Source organism: Petromyzon marinus, chromosome 17, assembly GCF_048934315.1.
Source record: "Petromyzon marinus isolate PM22_M1 ecotype Great Lakes invasive population chromosome 17, UKy_Petmar_22M1.pri1.0, whole genome shotgun sequence".
Lineage (NCBI taxonomy): Eukaryota > Metazoa > Chordata > Hyperoartia > Petromyzontiformes > Petromyzontidae > Petromyzon > Petromyzon marinus.
Genome location: NC_133683.1, coordinates 15,597,967 through 15,613,524, shown reverse-complemented (window position 1 = coordinate 15,613,524; position 15,558 = coordinate 15,597,967). Strand labels below are relative to the sequence as shown.

At 56.3% G+C, this 15,558-nt stretch overlaps 1 protein-coding gene across 2 annotated transcripts in view; it reads left to right on the top strand.

Moving 5' to 3' along the window:
• The window catches only part of PTK7 (protein tyrosine kinase 7 (inactive)), a 93,169-nt gene that overhangs the window by 39,796 nt on the left and 37,815 nt on the right, over positions 1 to 15,558 (top strand). For both annotated transcript variants that reach the window (XM_076067660.1, XM_032955995.2), the window contains 8 exons: positions 4,921 to 5,023; positions 5,531 to 5,715; positions 7,743 to 7,890; positions 9,293 to 9,423; positions 10,058 to 10,339; positions 10,639 to 10,772; positions 11,557 to 11,695; positions 15,394 to 15,513. In XM_076067660.1, the coding sequence (XP_075923775.1) occupies positions 4,921 to 5,023; positions 5,531 to 5,715; positions 7,743 to 7,890; positions 9,293 to 9,423; positions 10,058 to 10,339; positions 10,639 to 10,772; positions 11,557 to 11,695; positions 15,394 to 15,513 (1,242 nt within the window). The remainder of the gene's footprint in view (positions 1 to 4,920; positions 5,024 to 5,530; positions 5,716 to 7,742; positions 7,891 to 9,292; positions 9,424 to 10,057; positions 10,340 to 10,638; positions 10,773 to 11,556; positions 11,696 to 15,393; positions 15,514 to 15,558) is intronic.

Below are 15,558 nucleotides of genomic sequence, written 5' to 3'. Positions count from 1 at the left end.
CCCAAGGATCGTCGTGACGCTGGTGGACCTAAAGGATGGGGGGGGGGGGGGTCGTTTGTGGAAGCATAGAGGGGGGCCAGAGAGCAGAGAAGATGGCAGCCAAGGACGTTCCCATTAAGGCAGAGCATGAAAGACGTTATGCCGGCCGTGCGTGTAAGCATTGTTGTTGCACGGGCTGTCTCGTGCAGTATCGTTGCTGCGTGGATCGTTTCTCTGTGTGTCTATCATTACCGGACCGGCTATAATCCGTATTGCTGCTGCTGCACAGTCTGTGTTGTGTGTCTGAGCCGCGTTGCTGCAGGGCAGACAGCCGGTCTCGTCGGGGGTCCCTCGGCGGCCGTCTCTGGCACGAAGGCAACAGCTGCACGCTAACACGGAGAGCGAAAGCATTTCCTTCCTGCCCCTGGCTGTCGTTTGCGTGCTATTCTGGACGCCGGAAACAAGGCCAACTTAACCAGCACCCCTACCCCCCCCCCCACCGCTCTACCTAATTAGAGGCGAGAACGTGCGTCGACACGAGGCCGCGGTGTCACGGGCACGCTGGGGTTTACAACGGAATCGCCCAAAATCCTCCTCCCCACGTCTGTTTTTGCGTTGGGATATTTTCCGCCGCTGCCCCCGGCGCCGCCCGCCGTTTAACGCACGCCCCAGATCTTCGCGAAAAGCGGTGACGGTGGCGCGCCGCCGCCGGCCGCTGTTCAAGCAGAGCGCGCCGATCCTTCGCCGTTCGCTTCAGTGAGACGTATCGTCGCGCCACGGGTGGGGGGGGGGGGGAAACACCTGCCCGGGGGTGAGCCGCTGCGGAGATGGAGCGATGAGAGCGGTTCGTGTGCGGGAGTGAGACGGATTCTGGCGGTTTCTTACTCAAGGGAGGGATGACGATGGCGTGGGGAGGCCTTTATTCAACATTGTGTAGACTATGGACGATTGACAATGTTCATTTTATGCACCGATAGTTTGCGCTGCGCTAGGAATCCGGTGACGCGCATTAAATTCCCCCTCGTGACCAACGTCAGTGAGGGATATATAAACTGTTCCTGGGCTACCCCTAGGTCCACTCGGCCTAAAGTGAGTACCTGGTATGGGGTGTAAACATCAGTGTTGGGCAGACAAAGGCGGCCGGCCGTGGTGCTGGCCTCCCACCCCCTCTTGTGCCATGTCTCCTTCCATAGGTGCTCGCGAGTAGCACTTGCCTCAACGGTCCGTTAAAGGCTGTAAAGGGGGGGGGGGTACCTTTGTCTTTGTGCATGGTAACGTCGGGGCAGGCACGCGCACGCCGTTTTTACGGATGGCCCTGTACGTCTCGTTAATGCGTCCTTGTAAAAACACGGGAAAGCATAAATTCTTGCTCCGTCAAGCGTTCCCCGCAAATGTTTTGATGTTAGCGGCTGCAGGAGGTAGCAGCTGTTGAGCCGCGGTGATTGAGCGCATCTGGAGCGAAGGAGAGCGACGGTGTTTAATTAAGTGGTCCCGGCTCCATGGCAGGGCCGGGTGGGAGTTTTTTTTTTACCGCCTGGATTCTGTCGGCCCGAGCATTCGTGGGAGAGGCTGGAGAATTCACGGCGGCGCGGAGGAGGTTGTGCCCCCCTCCCCCTCTCCCTCTCTCTTCCCCCACGCCGTTTGAGATGAAACGGTCCGCGTGATGCCCTCCTGTCGACCCACCCCATTTCTCACCGGGCGTCCTCGGCTGCGGAGCGATTGCGTCCAGGGATGATGGCGGATTTGTTTTATGGGTTTTTTTGCGAACGGAAAAAGTTAAATGTTTTCCTTAGTCGGGCAATAAATTATCCGCACCTTTCTCTTGTGCCGCCATCACGGAGCTCCGGGGCAATGCAACGCTTGTAAATTCTGTACCAGGAAACTCCCATAACATGTCCGAGCGGCTGCATAACGTGAATTAGCGGCGTTTGCGATTTTTTTTTTTACGTAAACCTCTCAGAGGGGCGGTGTTGAAGCAGACCCGCGCCCCAACGGCCGAGGAGACCACACCTCCGCCATCGCTTCCTTCTGCTTGATCCTGTGGTTGTTTGCAAAATCATCGGGGTGGCAGGGTGGCGTAGTGGTAACACTTGCAACAAGAAGGGCCTGGGTTCGAAACCCAACATGTGCACCTTTTCTCGTGCATTTTATTTGTTATTCCCCTGTTCTGGATGGATTTCCTCTTTGAGTTTTCTGGTCTGCTATAGTTAAAAACATTCAATGCAACTGGTATTGGCTACACATCCAAATTCTGAACGTTTACCTGCAAATTACCCAATTGGGATCGTATGTAGCAACATCGCCCCCGACTGAGAAATCTTGACAGGAAGGAGGAGTCTTGGTTAAACAAGTGTAATAACAGTCGCAGGTATAATGACAGCTGACCTCCAAGGAGAGCTCTCTTAGCACTGTCTCATCACGAGCACTATCTGGCTCCGGCTCTTCCCCTTGACACTACCAATTTGGCTCCCCTACCCTTCCGGCTCGATCGTGGATGAGGTGCCGCACCTCGCAGAGGGGAGTATAGGCGATGATTTCTGTCGCCCGCCTGAGCACGCTCAATCGCTCTGTCTCAACCAACGACAGCATCCCAGTAACCAACCGGGAAGGCTCGTCTTGCCTTTAAGGCGGCTACACGGGTCCCTGGGCCGCGTTGTCTCAACGTGTCCCAACGCAAGTTCCAAGTCTCATTAGCAACAATAATAATAAGACAACCATGTCCTTAAAGCGACTTTGACGGGCGAGCGGTTGTAAATCCACGACTGCGACGCCGTATAAAAAATGTGCGGCAGTCACACTGCAGTGACGTTGCTACAACGCTGTACGGCGGTTGCACCCGAAAGTCACTCGAAAGTCTTTTTCCACATTACCGCGGCTTCACACTGCTGCAGGACAGCCCAGCAGCACACACAGCCCAGGCCCGCTGCTTATCGAATAGATAAGGGCCGTTTGTTTTTGCGCTGCATCTTATTAAGTCCACAAACAACTTTTCTCTTTGTCATTGTTTTTTCCTCCCCCGTGGGGATGAGCGGGCGGGAGACCTGCAGCCCAGTGAACGCGTTTAATTTAATTTAATTTTGTTTAATATCGGGGTCGAGCGGCGAGGAGGAGGAGGGAGGGAGTCACCCACTCGACGCGGCGACTCCCTTTTATCTCGCTGGACCCGCTGGAGGAGTAGAGCCAGCGTTGGCGTGGGTGTTCTGGGAAGCGATCCACGCCGTGGCCTCGGCCGCCGTGCCGTCAATCACGCCGGCAAAATCGCAGCACGGGATTATCCACGCGTATCGACTCGCCCCCCCCCCCCCCACCATGGGAATGTGGAGTTTCCACCACTGGCTCTGGCGTGTACACAGGAGATGAGCACTGTCAGCCTCAGTGCTGACAGTGCTTCCCAGCATGGTTATTACGGCAGCGCTTGCCTTGTTTCAATGAGATGCCACCACTGCCTCCTCCTCCTCCGTCTGATGTCAGAGCCTCAGGCCGTCGCCAATCATCGCCCAAACGCTAAACGCAAACGATCGCTCTGCTGCGTGCCTCTGTCGCGCGCAGTTAACGCAGATGAATTGAATACGCAAATGCTGCGGTGGTGGAGACAACGTTACGTTATGTAACGGAGAGGTGTTAAAGGACACACGAGGGGGCGGGGGGGGGGGGGCATGGATGTCGATGTTGAGACTGATACAGAGCAGCGTGCTCAAGTAGACGGGGGATGCGAGTGGCGGGTGTGGGATCCGCCGGGCGTGTACCATTCACCCGCCCCCATTCCATCAGCCATTTGATGAATCGTCGCGATTTGGGGGTTTGAGATTCTACTCGGGAATTAATTATGTTTGGTCTCTTGTTTTGCGTGATTTTGTTCTGCTTGCCGGCCTCGATTGTTGCATGGACAAATTGGTCTTGTGTGATTTGCGTACATAATTATAAGTCATGGGTTTTCCTCCGCGCGGTTCAGTCCGCGTATCCTGAGCACGACGACCTCTATGTATGCATGTGTGTAATGTTGAACCTCTTTCGCACCATACATAGCCAACAGTGCTAATCGGAGGTGTACTTCTCTGCGTCCCGTAGTGGAAATTCCCCATTCCTATGGCGTGAATGCCTATGATCTTGTTCCATCTCCTAAGTTAGAGCAGGCTTTTGCCTTAATAGCACTTGGATGGGTGATCGCCTTGAATTAAACAGGCGCTAGAGGCCACGGGGTTACCCTGTGAGCAGCAGAGGGCGGTGTAGTGTAATCCTTCGTTGTACTGTACTGCTATGCATTCGCATCGATGCTCCCACGCCATCACCAGCCGCGATCGACCAGCATCGCAGATCGTGACTTGACCTCGCCGTGGCCGTTCGCCGTTCACGGTTAGAACCCAGTGGCTGCCCCCTGGTTACCACTGCGAGTGAATCAACCGTAAAAAAATTTCCGCTTCGCAGTGGACGTTAAAGATCCCGTGACGTCATCCTCGCAAGAGTAACGCCACCGTGCGCTGGCGCCATGGTCAACACAAATATTGTAAAAAATTTTTTTAAAAAAAATTCCACCGCAAATTACAACAGTTGGGATCACGCACAGGAATCATCGCCCCCTACGGGGAAAACTCGCCAGGACCCTCCTGAAAAAGAGTCGTAGAGGAGGCCCTCATCCAACGGTGGATTGACAGTAAGAGCCGTACGTGAAACATGTAATGCGCGCACGGTCCACGTGCAAGCGTGGCCCGCGGCACGGAGATGCTCGGCCAGCCGCTCCACCGGCCCACCCGGCTCTTGTCAACCTCCCGCCGGCGTCGAGATTAAAGCTGCCACCAAAACCCTGCAATTATCGGGATGCGACCTCTCGTCTCTGTGCATTAGCGCTCGGCCACCGCGGCTGGAGCGCAGCCTGCGGGCCGCGTTCCCCGCACGGCGCCGAGTCGTGACGCGCGTTGCGCTGCCGTTTATGCCGCCATTCAGGGATCGAGACGGGCGGGGTGACGCTGGACGACCCCGTCAGCCGGGAGGACATCAAGGTGTCGTCGTCCATCAAGCTCCACTGCCACATCGAGGGGCATCACCGGTGAGAGGTCACGGGGCCGGCGTTGCTGTCGGCCCTGGTTTCTCTCCCTCTCTTTCTGTCCCGCTCTCTCTCCCGTGCGGTCGCTTGCGTCGCCGTGCGGTGCATCGTGGATTTATAACCCCGCACCTCCAATGAGCACGGTTGGCTTTGTACAGTGCGAAAGAAGTTCAACATACATACGGGGTACTATTGCGACTGCATTTCAAGATTCTGAATAGGAACAGTGGGCATATTTACTTTATATATAGAGAGAGGCTGTATATGGCTGTCGTGCAAATATATTGGTGTGTGTACAAATCAGCGGGTCTCTGCGAAATGAGGTCACGGCCGTACGTCATGAAGTCGATTAAAATTAAGTCGCGAACCGGCCGCGTGAGATGGACGCCCCGTGGCCCGCAGTGTCCCCCCCAGCCCCCCCCCCCTTCGCTCCTGCCGTCTCAGGAGACGTGGAAGCGCCGCGTTATAACAGGAGCTGCTGTTGCTCCCCCCCCCCCCCCCCGCATGCAGGCCGCTCTACCAGTGGCTGCGCGACGGCGTGGAGCTGCAGGCCGACGCACGGCTGGTGCCGAGTCGCGACGGCTCGCTCACGCTGAGCAACGTGAGCGCCGCCGACAATGGCGCGTACACGTGCTGCGGTCAAAACCTCATGGGCAGCATGTGTAGCGTCTCCAACTTCACCCTCGACCTCTACGGTAGGATCGCCGCTCCGCTGCTGTTTCTACTGCCGGTGCTGCTATTTCTGCTGCTGATGGTGGTGCTACTTCCGTTGCTGCTTCTGATGTTGCTGCTTCTGATGTTGCCTCTGTTGTTGCTATGGCTACTGATGCATCAGCTTCTGCTGTTACTGCTGTGTCTGCAGCTGCTGCTGCTTCTGCTGCTTTTGCTGATGTTGCTGCAGTATTGGTGGTTCTGCTGCTGCCAGTGATGCTGCTGACTTTGCACATGATGATACTGATTATTTTGCCATTGACATATATAATTTTAACCCAAACGCGTACTGTCTCACCACAAGACAGTTCCCACCTCAACCTTAGCACGGTGGCTTGGCATGTCGCGATACGTCAATTCAGAAACCGATCATTACGCTCACGTTAAATGCATTGGTTTGTGCGTGTGCGAATCGATTATATATTTTTGCAGCATTGATTAATGTAAGTCATATGGAATTGCAAGTCGGTACTCGGTAGGCTAATGAAGGGAACAAGACTGCATTCAGGACGAACGATGAACATTGCAAGCCATGCAGTAAATGCGAGACAAATCATTCGTCCATTCCATAGCGTCATAAAGTCGTGACAATTAATTTGCTTTGGTGTGGTTGGGTGGTGGGGGCGCAGGAGGGATGGAAGGGATGGGGGTAGGGGGGTGAATAGTTATAATAGGAACACACCAACCCGATATGTTAATTCCATAGTGTCGGCATGTATGTACGCACGAAATCGCACATGTTATGCTTGACGTTCACCGCGGAGATGGAGCGAAGAGATTGGCTCGTGCGCAGGTACCAGATGGATTGTTGCATCGTGAGACTGAGAGAAAGAGATGGCGACAGCATGGGGGGGGGGGCCTTCATCCAGCAGTTTCCTAATTAATTGATTTACGGTTTCATTTTTCAAATTGGGAAAATTTGTAAGATGAAGCTGGCACGCAATGTCCGAACTGTTTCCTCGAGTGACGTCACGGGACCTTCCAATGTCCACCGTGAAGTAGACGGTAGCATTGCAAGGTTAATACGCACGCCCTAGCCTCGAGCATCGTGGCCTGCCACTAGGTTCGAACCGCAAACCTCTGCAACAAGCGAGCGGACGCGCTGCCGCTGGGCCACGTCGGCCAGGCCCCATAATGATCGATGATGAACCTCCATTCGGGACCCGTTACCCGGCGGGACACCGGTGTGCGAGACCCGTTGGCTCGTGTGCTTGCTGTGCCCACGAACAGGCTAATAAGGGGCTCTTGGGCGCGTTGGAGTGGCAGCCCTCGTAGGACTGCTTCCGTCCCCATTCATCGCCCTTGCTGCTCGCGCGTGGCACCTCATTACAATATGCAGTCGCAGCGCCTCCGCGCTTTAATTATCCTTCTGAGCGCACGGGCTGCAATGGGATTGGAGGCCGGGGAATTGGTGCCAGGTATTTTATTGACAGAAATTATGACCTTGGCATCGATCGGCGCCCCCGACGCTTTGCATTCCTCAACAATTACGTTGACACAGATGGGTTTGCGATGGGAATTCCAATTTCCAGACGCATTACATCATTCAATTGATTTGAAATAAATAATTATTCCACGAGATGGGATGGGGCCCATCACTCGCTGCGAGTCGGCTCGCCGTGAGCGATGGCGTGTCGGCCGCCCGGCATGTTACCAGTGGTCGTCCCGGACCCCGCCATAGTAATGTGGCCTTTCCATATTACACTGCCATCGCATTGGTCACGTGACACATCGCATGATGCGTCACTTCAGTGCTTTTCCAGCATTACGTGGCGTTGGATGGCATCGTCTTTGTCAACACGAAGACGACGGTTAAACCGTAAATGATCCAAAGAGCTCCAAAAAATCCTAAATGTGTTTACATCCGAAACTGCACCTTTACTCGTGCACATCGCACGTCGTATTAATGTATGTATGTTGAACTCGTTTCCCACTGTACGTAGCCAACCGTGTTGACACAGGTGATGCCACGTCCTCTTGACCGTGCCGCCCCATTCTCTGCCCCCCCCAGACGTGTCGGTCCCTCGCTTGGTTGTCCGGCCGGTGGACCAGGTGGTGAGCCGGAACGAGGCAGCCTTCTTCCACTGCCAGTTCACGGCCGACCCGCCCCCCACGCCCATCTGGTACTTCAACGGCGAGCCCATCACCAACAAGCCCCGGTGAGAAGCCCAGCGCTGCCTCGGTCAGGAGTCATAACCGTAATAGTTACAATTCTTAATATTCACGGAGGTTTCGCAGCCAGTATTATTGACTTCCTGAATTTGATTCCAAATTCCTGGATCTTGTTCTGATGATGTTTGATGCAGTTTGAAGGGGAACGCTACGCCTATCTTCATTGCTAAATCTGGTTGTGAGAATTGTTCTCCCACTTGACCGGCGGGTGAGCTGCAACAACGATAATTGGCACGTAGTTCAACGCTCGTACGCTTGATTCACGTTGTTTGGCTGTGTCAGGCAGTGGTGGGTCTTACGACAGTAATGTGGCCAAATGTGGCCAAATGTGCTCATTAAGTGGCCCTAACCCGAATATCAATTATGGAAAATAATAATATAATTAATCTGTTTGGGAGAAAGCCTGACAGAGTCTCAAGACTTGCATGGGAGGGTCCTGCTGCTTTCTGATGTTTGGCCAATTCTTTGTTACAAAAGGGAAAAAAATCCTCAACGTGACCGCGATGGTGCTGTCGGTGTCGCGTCTCGAGATGAGGGATCCCACTCGGAGAGCCGTGCGAGCCGGCGTGTTACAGGGACCACTGGTGGAAGCAAAACTCGCAGAGCTCCCTGAGATTCCTTCACATGACCTCTAGTCTGCACCGCACGGGGCAGCCCTTTCCCACGTGCTTTGCCACTGACAGTAATACTCATTGTGTGTCACTGCCAACTCAATGTTAATTTAAAATCTCGGCTGGGAATTAGCCAAATTCAGTGCACAACCAAATTTAATGCGATCAGGGTTTGTTTTGTGCAGTCGTTGGGTGACCGAACTGAGACCAATTAATACTTGAGAAACCCGGATTTAACCACGGGCAGCTGGAACCTGGATTCCAACCCAGGACTCAACGGTGCCAGCTCAACGCTCTGACCGCTGAGCTACTTTGGCAAACTCCTATCTAAATAACGAGTGCTTCGCTTCGTGTGGGAGGAAATCCACCACCATACAGGGGGGATAAACACTCGCAGCCCTGCTTTACGGATGGGTTCGCAAACACATTTGCTCTCCTGCCACCCGCTGGCCACCTTGCAGATGAGCAGAAAGTTTGCACGACCCACCAACCATACACATTGCAACACGACGCGGAGTAGCGGCGCACAGACGCTGCACTAAAGCAGTGAGCCACGTGTACGCTCTAGAGAGAGACGACGACAGAGGAGAACAGCAAGGTCTTGGGTCTGAACAGTGGCAGGGACCTTGTAAGTATCTTATGTAAAATGATCTCTTCCATTACTTCTCTCCCTCCATGTAAACCACCCCCCACCCTCCCCACGTGCGTGTTGAACGTGCGGCGCGATCGATCGAGTGTAACCGAGCTCGTCGCGCCCTCTCCCCGTGCCGCCCTTCAGGACCACGATCTTCCCCAACGGCTCGCTGCTCGTCTCCCAAGTGAAGCAGCGCAACGTGGGCGCGTACCGCTGCGTGGCGCGGGGGGCGCGCGGGAAGGAGGCCTCCGCCGAGGCCACGCTGGCGCTGGCCTGTGAGGCTCGCACGGCCGCGTCGGCGGCACCGCACTCGGCGCACTCACCGGTCCCACCGCGCTCGCCGCACTCAGCGGTCCCACTGTGCTCGCCACACTCACCGGTCTCGCCACGCTCACCAGACTCGCCGTTCTGACCGCGCTCGCCAAACTCGGCATTCTCACTGCGATCGTTACACTCGCCGCACTCGATGCACGCACGGTCTCGCCGCACTCACCATGTTCACCACATTGGCTGCGCTGACCACTCGCCGCCTCGGTCCTTGCGGCAGTGATGACAGCTTGCACCGTGTGCCCCGTGCACGGCTGTGAATATCTGGCGAAAGCGCATCACACTATCTGACTCCCCTCCGCGTGTGTATTTCGGTACTCATATGACTGCGCCAATATACACTGCTCCGAAGGCCTGATCATAGGCCACAGATGCCCGGCGTGACGGTGAATGAGATTCAAATCCGTTCAGTGTGAGTGCGGGTGCCAGGCGTGTTGGTACATTGCAGGACCCGTGAGAGCTGGCGACGGCTTGGCGAGGCCTTCATCCATCAGTGGGATTGAATGACGACTGTTGACGAAGACGACGTGAGGCTCACGGTTGAACCCGTCGGGTGTTCCCCGTCGCCCTGCCCCACGCCAGACATCGGCGATCTGGTGCCGCTGGATGCGGTGGCGGTGCAGGAGGGCGCGTCGCGGCGCGTGCAGTGCGGCCCTGTGCCGGGGCAGCCCCCGCCGGCCGTGTGGTGGGAGCGCGACGGCGCGAGGATCGGCGCGGGCCGTGGCGGCGGGGGTCGCGTGCACGTCACCGACGCTGGCGAGCTGCGGCTGGACCCGGCGCGTGCCGGCGATTCCGGCACGTACCAGTGCGTCGCCGAGAACAAGGCCGGGCGCCGGCAGCAGGAGGTCACCATCACCGTGGCGAGTACGTGCCCAGCCGGCGTGTGCGTGAGCGAGCGACGTTCGAAGTCTAGCGCTCTTTAAATCGGGCCGGAGAGCGTTTATGCACGAGCTCTGTTGCTAAGGGGGGTGCGGGATGAGATGGTGCGAATGAAACTTCAATCTAAAGCTACTTTGCTGTGAGAGATTCACCCTCGAGAACCGGTCACCTTGGTCTAAGCCCTAAACGCTTGAGACCTTTGATCGTCGGGCAGCAATGCGGATTATAGGGGAAAGTTCACACACACACACCACAATCTCTGCGTGATCCGCCAACCCCCGCAGCCGTGCCGGTGTGGGTGATGCCGCCGGTGGACAGCGCCCTGCAGGAGGGGCAGCCGGGGTTCCTGCACTGCTCCACCAACGCCACGCCGACCCCACACGTCGCCTGGTACAAGAACAACTTCGATATCTCAGTGGTACGTGCGCCACTCTCCTCATTCCTCTCAGGGGGGCGACATGGGGTGACGTGGGGGAGGGGGGGGGCGGGCACGCAGGGTGATGCGGGGGGGTTGTGACACAGGGTGATGCGGGGGGGGGCCCACATGATGAAAACGCTGTAGAATTTGTAACGTGCTCGTTAAGTACGACTTTAACAATCCTCCCCGCGACTGGCATTACGTGGAGGGGCCTTCGTCCGGCAGTGGAATGGAAATCGCCGAGAAGTATGTAGACCAGGTAGAGTGAACGAGAGACGGAGACAAAGTTTGACCGAAATATAGTCAGACAGACACATGAACACACATGTAGGCATATAGACAGATTGTGGCACATGTTGGTAACAAGATGGACAAATCAATTCTGAGACACACAGGTGGACAGACGAGTAGAATTCCTTCCAGACAGCTGGGACAGACGAGAACATTCTCTGTCGGATAGCAAAACAAAAACGATACTGGCGCTTTCATTGTCCAAATAAACCGCACAGTCGCTGGTCTTGTTTAAAGGTGTAAATTGCAACTTCACGGTCGTTTCGTCGTTCATTAAAATGGCGTCAACATCCCTCAAACGTTTGTAAAACGGTAAAAACAAAGTGTCTCCGGCGTGAAGCAGGCGCCAGCCACTCGTCGCGCTCGCGTGCAAGGAAACCCGTTCGCGTCCGCGGCGTCGGACGGCCCTTCGCGGTTGTGCCAAGTGCGGTTTGTGCCGCTTGTGCTGTCTGCGCCGCTTGCGGCGGTTTGCGCCGCGTGTGCGGCCGTGCAGCAGGACGGGCGGTTCGAGGTGTTCCCCAACGGCACGCTGCGGATCAACGCGGTGGAGGTGTACGACGGCACGGTGTACACCTGCAACAGCAGCACCGCCGCCGGCTCCATCACCAGGGCGGCGCGCGTGCACGTGCTCGGTGAGGCCCCGCGCACGGGGAGGCCCGCCGTGGCGTCCCAGCAGCAGTCGCCGTCGTTCGCCCCGCTCGTCACCACGGCAGCCACGGCGTTCGCTCACTCACTCGCTCACTCTACTCCTCACCAGGGCGGTCCTGTCACTCGGCCCTCACGATGGCAACCGCGTCGCTCACTCGCTCCACTCCTCACCGGGGCAGCCCTGTCACTCAACCTTTACCGGGGCAGCCACATCACTCACTCCTCACCAGGGCAGCCAACCCTCTCGCTCACCAGGTTGTGGATAATTCCACAAGGCTGCCTAAAGCTTGGTCTACCAAATACAGCTCGGTCTATCGGAAACGGTTTGGTCTTTGGCTTTGCTCAATCACTGACCTCGGTCTTCTCAAAGCAGCAACGGCAAGCTGTCAATTGGGCGGCATCCAGTCAACCACCTGGCAAGCACACACACCAACCAACGGGCCAACCGCCCGGCCTCCGTGAGCAATCCGTCAGCCCTTTTAAACCCACCTAACACAAACACCGTACATTTATTTTTAGTTTGTGGAGGAATTTTAAAAGTGGGGGAAAGAGGTCAAGCTGCGGAAATGAGCTGAGACGAAGTCAAAGGAGTGAAAACAGCTTGGGGCGGCTCATTTTGTTTCTCTGCAAATGGTCAATAAGGCTTGGGGGGTGCGGTCTCTCGAGCGGGGCGAGCGCTTTCACGTGCGAGGAGTCTCCATCAAAACGAGACGTGGCGATACGTTTCCCCGCCCTGGCCGCTTTGTCCGCGCGAGGCGCCCGCTCCGCCCGCTCCGCTTGTCCGGTACGCAGGCCGAAGGCGGGCGGCTATTGTATGCCTGCCACCGCCACTGCCGCGGCGCAGGTGGGACGAACAGGTTTTCCCGCACCCGAGTTCCCGCGTGTTGGGTTACTGGGCGCGCACGCAAATCCACACTCCCTCCGCTCCTCGCCTGCCAGCGCACGCCCCTCCTTACCGCCCCCCTCCCCCCCGTCTGCCCCCTCCCCACCCTCGTTTGTCTTCTCGCCTCATTTCCAGAACCTGTTCCGTCTCAATTAATCTCCCATCGGGCCGTGCCTTGGGCCGCGGCACTCATGCACGGTCGGCCGTGAGTGCCGGAACGTTGCGGTGCGGCGACGGTCGCTCGCCGTGCGCTTAGGTGGAATTTTTTTCCCCGAACTCGTCACTTGTTATCGATCTTTGTCATCGTTTTATCTCGTCTTTTTCCGGAATAGTTCCCGTTGTGGCCATCACGAGGCCCCCCCTCCATCCGATTCGATCGGCCGCGCCGCCCCCCCCCCCTCTCGCTTTTCCCGCCTCCGGTGTAGCTATTGCTCTTCAGATCCTATCCCCCGTCCAGCTGCTGCTCTTCCTCGTAGCCCTTCCAGCATGCCGTCCACGATCGTCGTCTTTTATTGTTGCCGTTCGCTGCCGATCGTTTCTTAAGATAATTATTTTATAATCGTTTTAGTAGCCGAGGGGTCACCTTATTGGGAGAAGCCATTCGGTTTGCTGTGTGCGGTCGATTGAGGATGTGGCTCCTTCGAATTGCAAGGGACATACGGGAGGTACTGCCGCTCGTGCGCATCGCCGCTAAGCTAATTTAAACCGCCGCGACGCGAAAGATTATCCCGCTGCGTGACTCAGCCCGGCTTAATTATCCAGGCTCCTAAAACCCGATGGCCCTGACGTAGCGGCCTGCAGCAGGGGCGGCAACCTCGCAACGTCTCGGCATCGTATCGAGCAGCGGGCCTCGCGGGGAGGCTGGACGTGCGGATGAATGCGGGCTTGGCAAAAAGCAATCGCCACGTCGCCAACCGCGTCACTAAGTCACTAAATTACACCCGACATAAAAACCGGCGTAATTTCCCCTAATAGGATTTGCACGCGCGCGGAAGTAAGCGCGATGGCAAGGCGTGGCGGTCGTCACCGGCGCCGGTCGTGGTGACCTCTTGACCTTTTTCACGCTGTGATTGAGTAGGTCACCGGAAGCGAAGGTCATTGTGTCCCCTCATCGTGCCTCCGCGCGCAGCTCATCTGAGGTCACTGACCAGGCAGAGTTAATTGGATGTAGAGGGGCAGATTAATCATCGTGGGTAGAAGACGCCCACCGGCCCTCCTCGGGCAGGGGGGGGGGGTGCCTGTAACTTTATCCGGGTGTTTGCGTTTCTATTAAGATGCCCGCGCTGCGTGTTGGGCTATTGTGCCGTGCGGCCACGGAGAGTGGCGTGCGCACACTGCGGTCGTGGGCGTGATCGTTAAAAGCTTCCTGGCCGTCGCTCGACGAGTCTGACGCACCCTTCAATGGCTGATTAATGATCCCCCCCCCCCGCGCCCCGACGCGAGGGTCGAGCGTTGACACCCCACCACAGAGAGCGCTCGATCGCGGGATCTTTTAGCGCCTTCGCACGAAGCACTTCACGTGCCGCCGTGCGTTAAGTGTTGCCTCCACGGTGAGCACACACACGCGTGCACTCTCTCAGAGCACGTCCCTGTATCCACACTGTCAAGGTCAAGAGGTCGTCGCATCTAACGCCGTCGGTCTGTCACGTCCAACACCTTGCCGACGCTTCCTTCTAGTCGATCCCGGAGTTGTTGCAAAGTTGGCGCTCGGCCTCCATGGGGACCGTACTTACAGTTTCATCGCCGCCACCACCGTCTGGCTTTGTCTTCTATTCTCCTTGGTCGGTGACCTCTGGGTATCATTGCAATGCCCGTCTCGATCAATTGCCCTTCTTCTCCACCCTGCACAGCCTCCACTTTTCTGATTACGTGCTTCCACCACGTTCTTCCCGTGTAATACTCTGAATCTCGAAGTTGCTCAGCCTATCCCGCCGTGGAATTCCCAGCATCCTTTGTTAAAGTCCAGCTCTCTGACCCATACAGTCAACTTCAGTTTGTGGCCAAATAAACTGTTGGCCACTAACACAGCCAGTACGTGTGTGTGTGTCTTTGCGTGTGAGTGCAGTGGGGAGCGGTAGTCCAGTGGTTAGTGCACTGTGCTACGAACTCGGCAACCTAAGTTTGATTCCCGCTCACGACCAATAACTGTAGCAAATATGTGAAGCGGTCCTAGGCCTCCTATAAGTCGATTCGGCCTAAAATTAGTACCTGGTATGGTGTGTAAACACCAGCACTTGGGAGATGAAGGTGGCCAGGTGTTTTGCTGGCCACCCACCCCCTCATGTGTCGTGCCGGCCTTAATAGGTGCTCGCTAACAGCACTTGCCCCAACTGTCTGTTAAAGGTTATATAGGCGGATCTTTGTAAGCATGCGTGGGCTGCGTTTAGTCTGGTGAGGCGTCGCGTAAAATAACTGCGCTTAAACGTTTGCTTAACCACGTTTCGCATTCCTGCCTGAAATGACATCAGCACTTCAATTCCAGCCCCTGGGGGCCCTTCGGTTGTAGCCATAACGTGGCCCATAAATAAATACAGGACCATTACTAATTTCAAAATACGGCCCTGCTGAATTAAAGCGTGAGCGTACGTGAGTTTTCTGCGCTGTAATTCGGTGTTTTAATAGGATGCAGATGCAGTCGTGTGTTTTAATGGGAAGCCGTTGGAAATCTTCCCGGATTATTTATTCATTTGTGTATGGTCTCGGCGCGGTTCGTTAAGATGTGGGCGTGGGATTCCACGGGGCTCCTGGGGAGTTTACGATCTCAGACTCGCGATCACACCAGCTTTCGTTCTGTTCCAGCGAACCTCAAGTTCACGCCGACGCCGCAGCTGCACCAGTGCCTGGAGCTGGGGAAGAGCAGCAGTGTCCACTGCTCAGCTACGGGCCGTGAGCCGCCCGTCATCACGTGGAGCAGACAGGGTTGGTACCCCCTCCCTCACTCCCCCACCCTCCCCGGGGCCCACT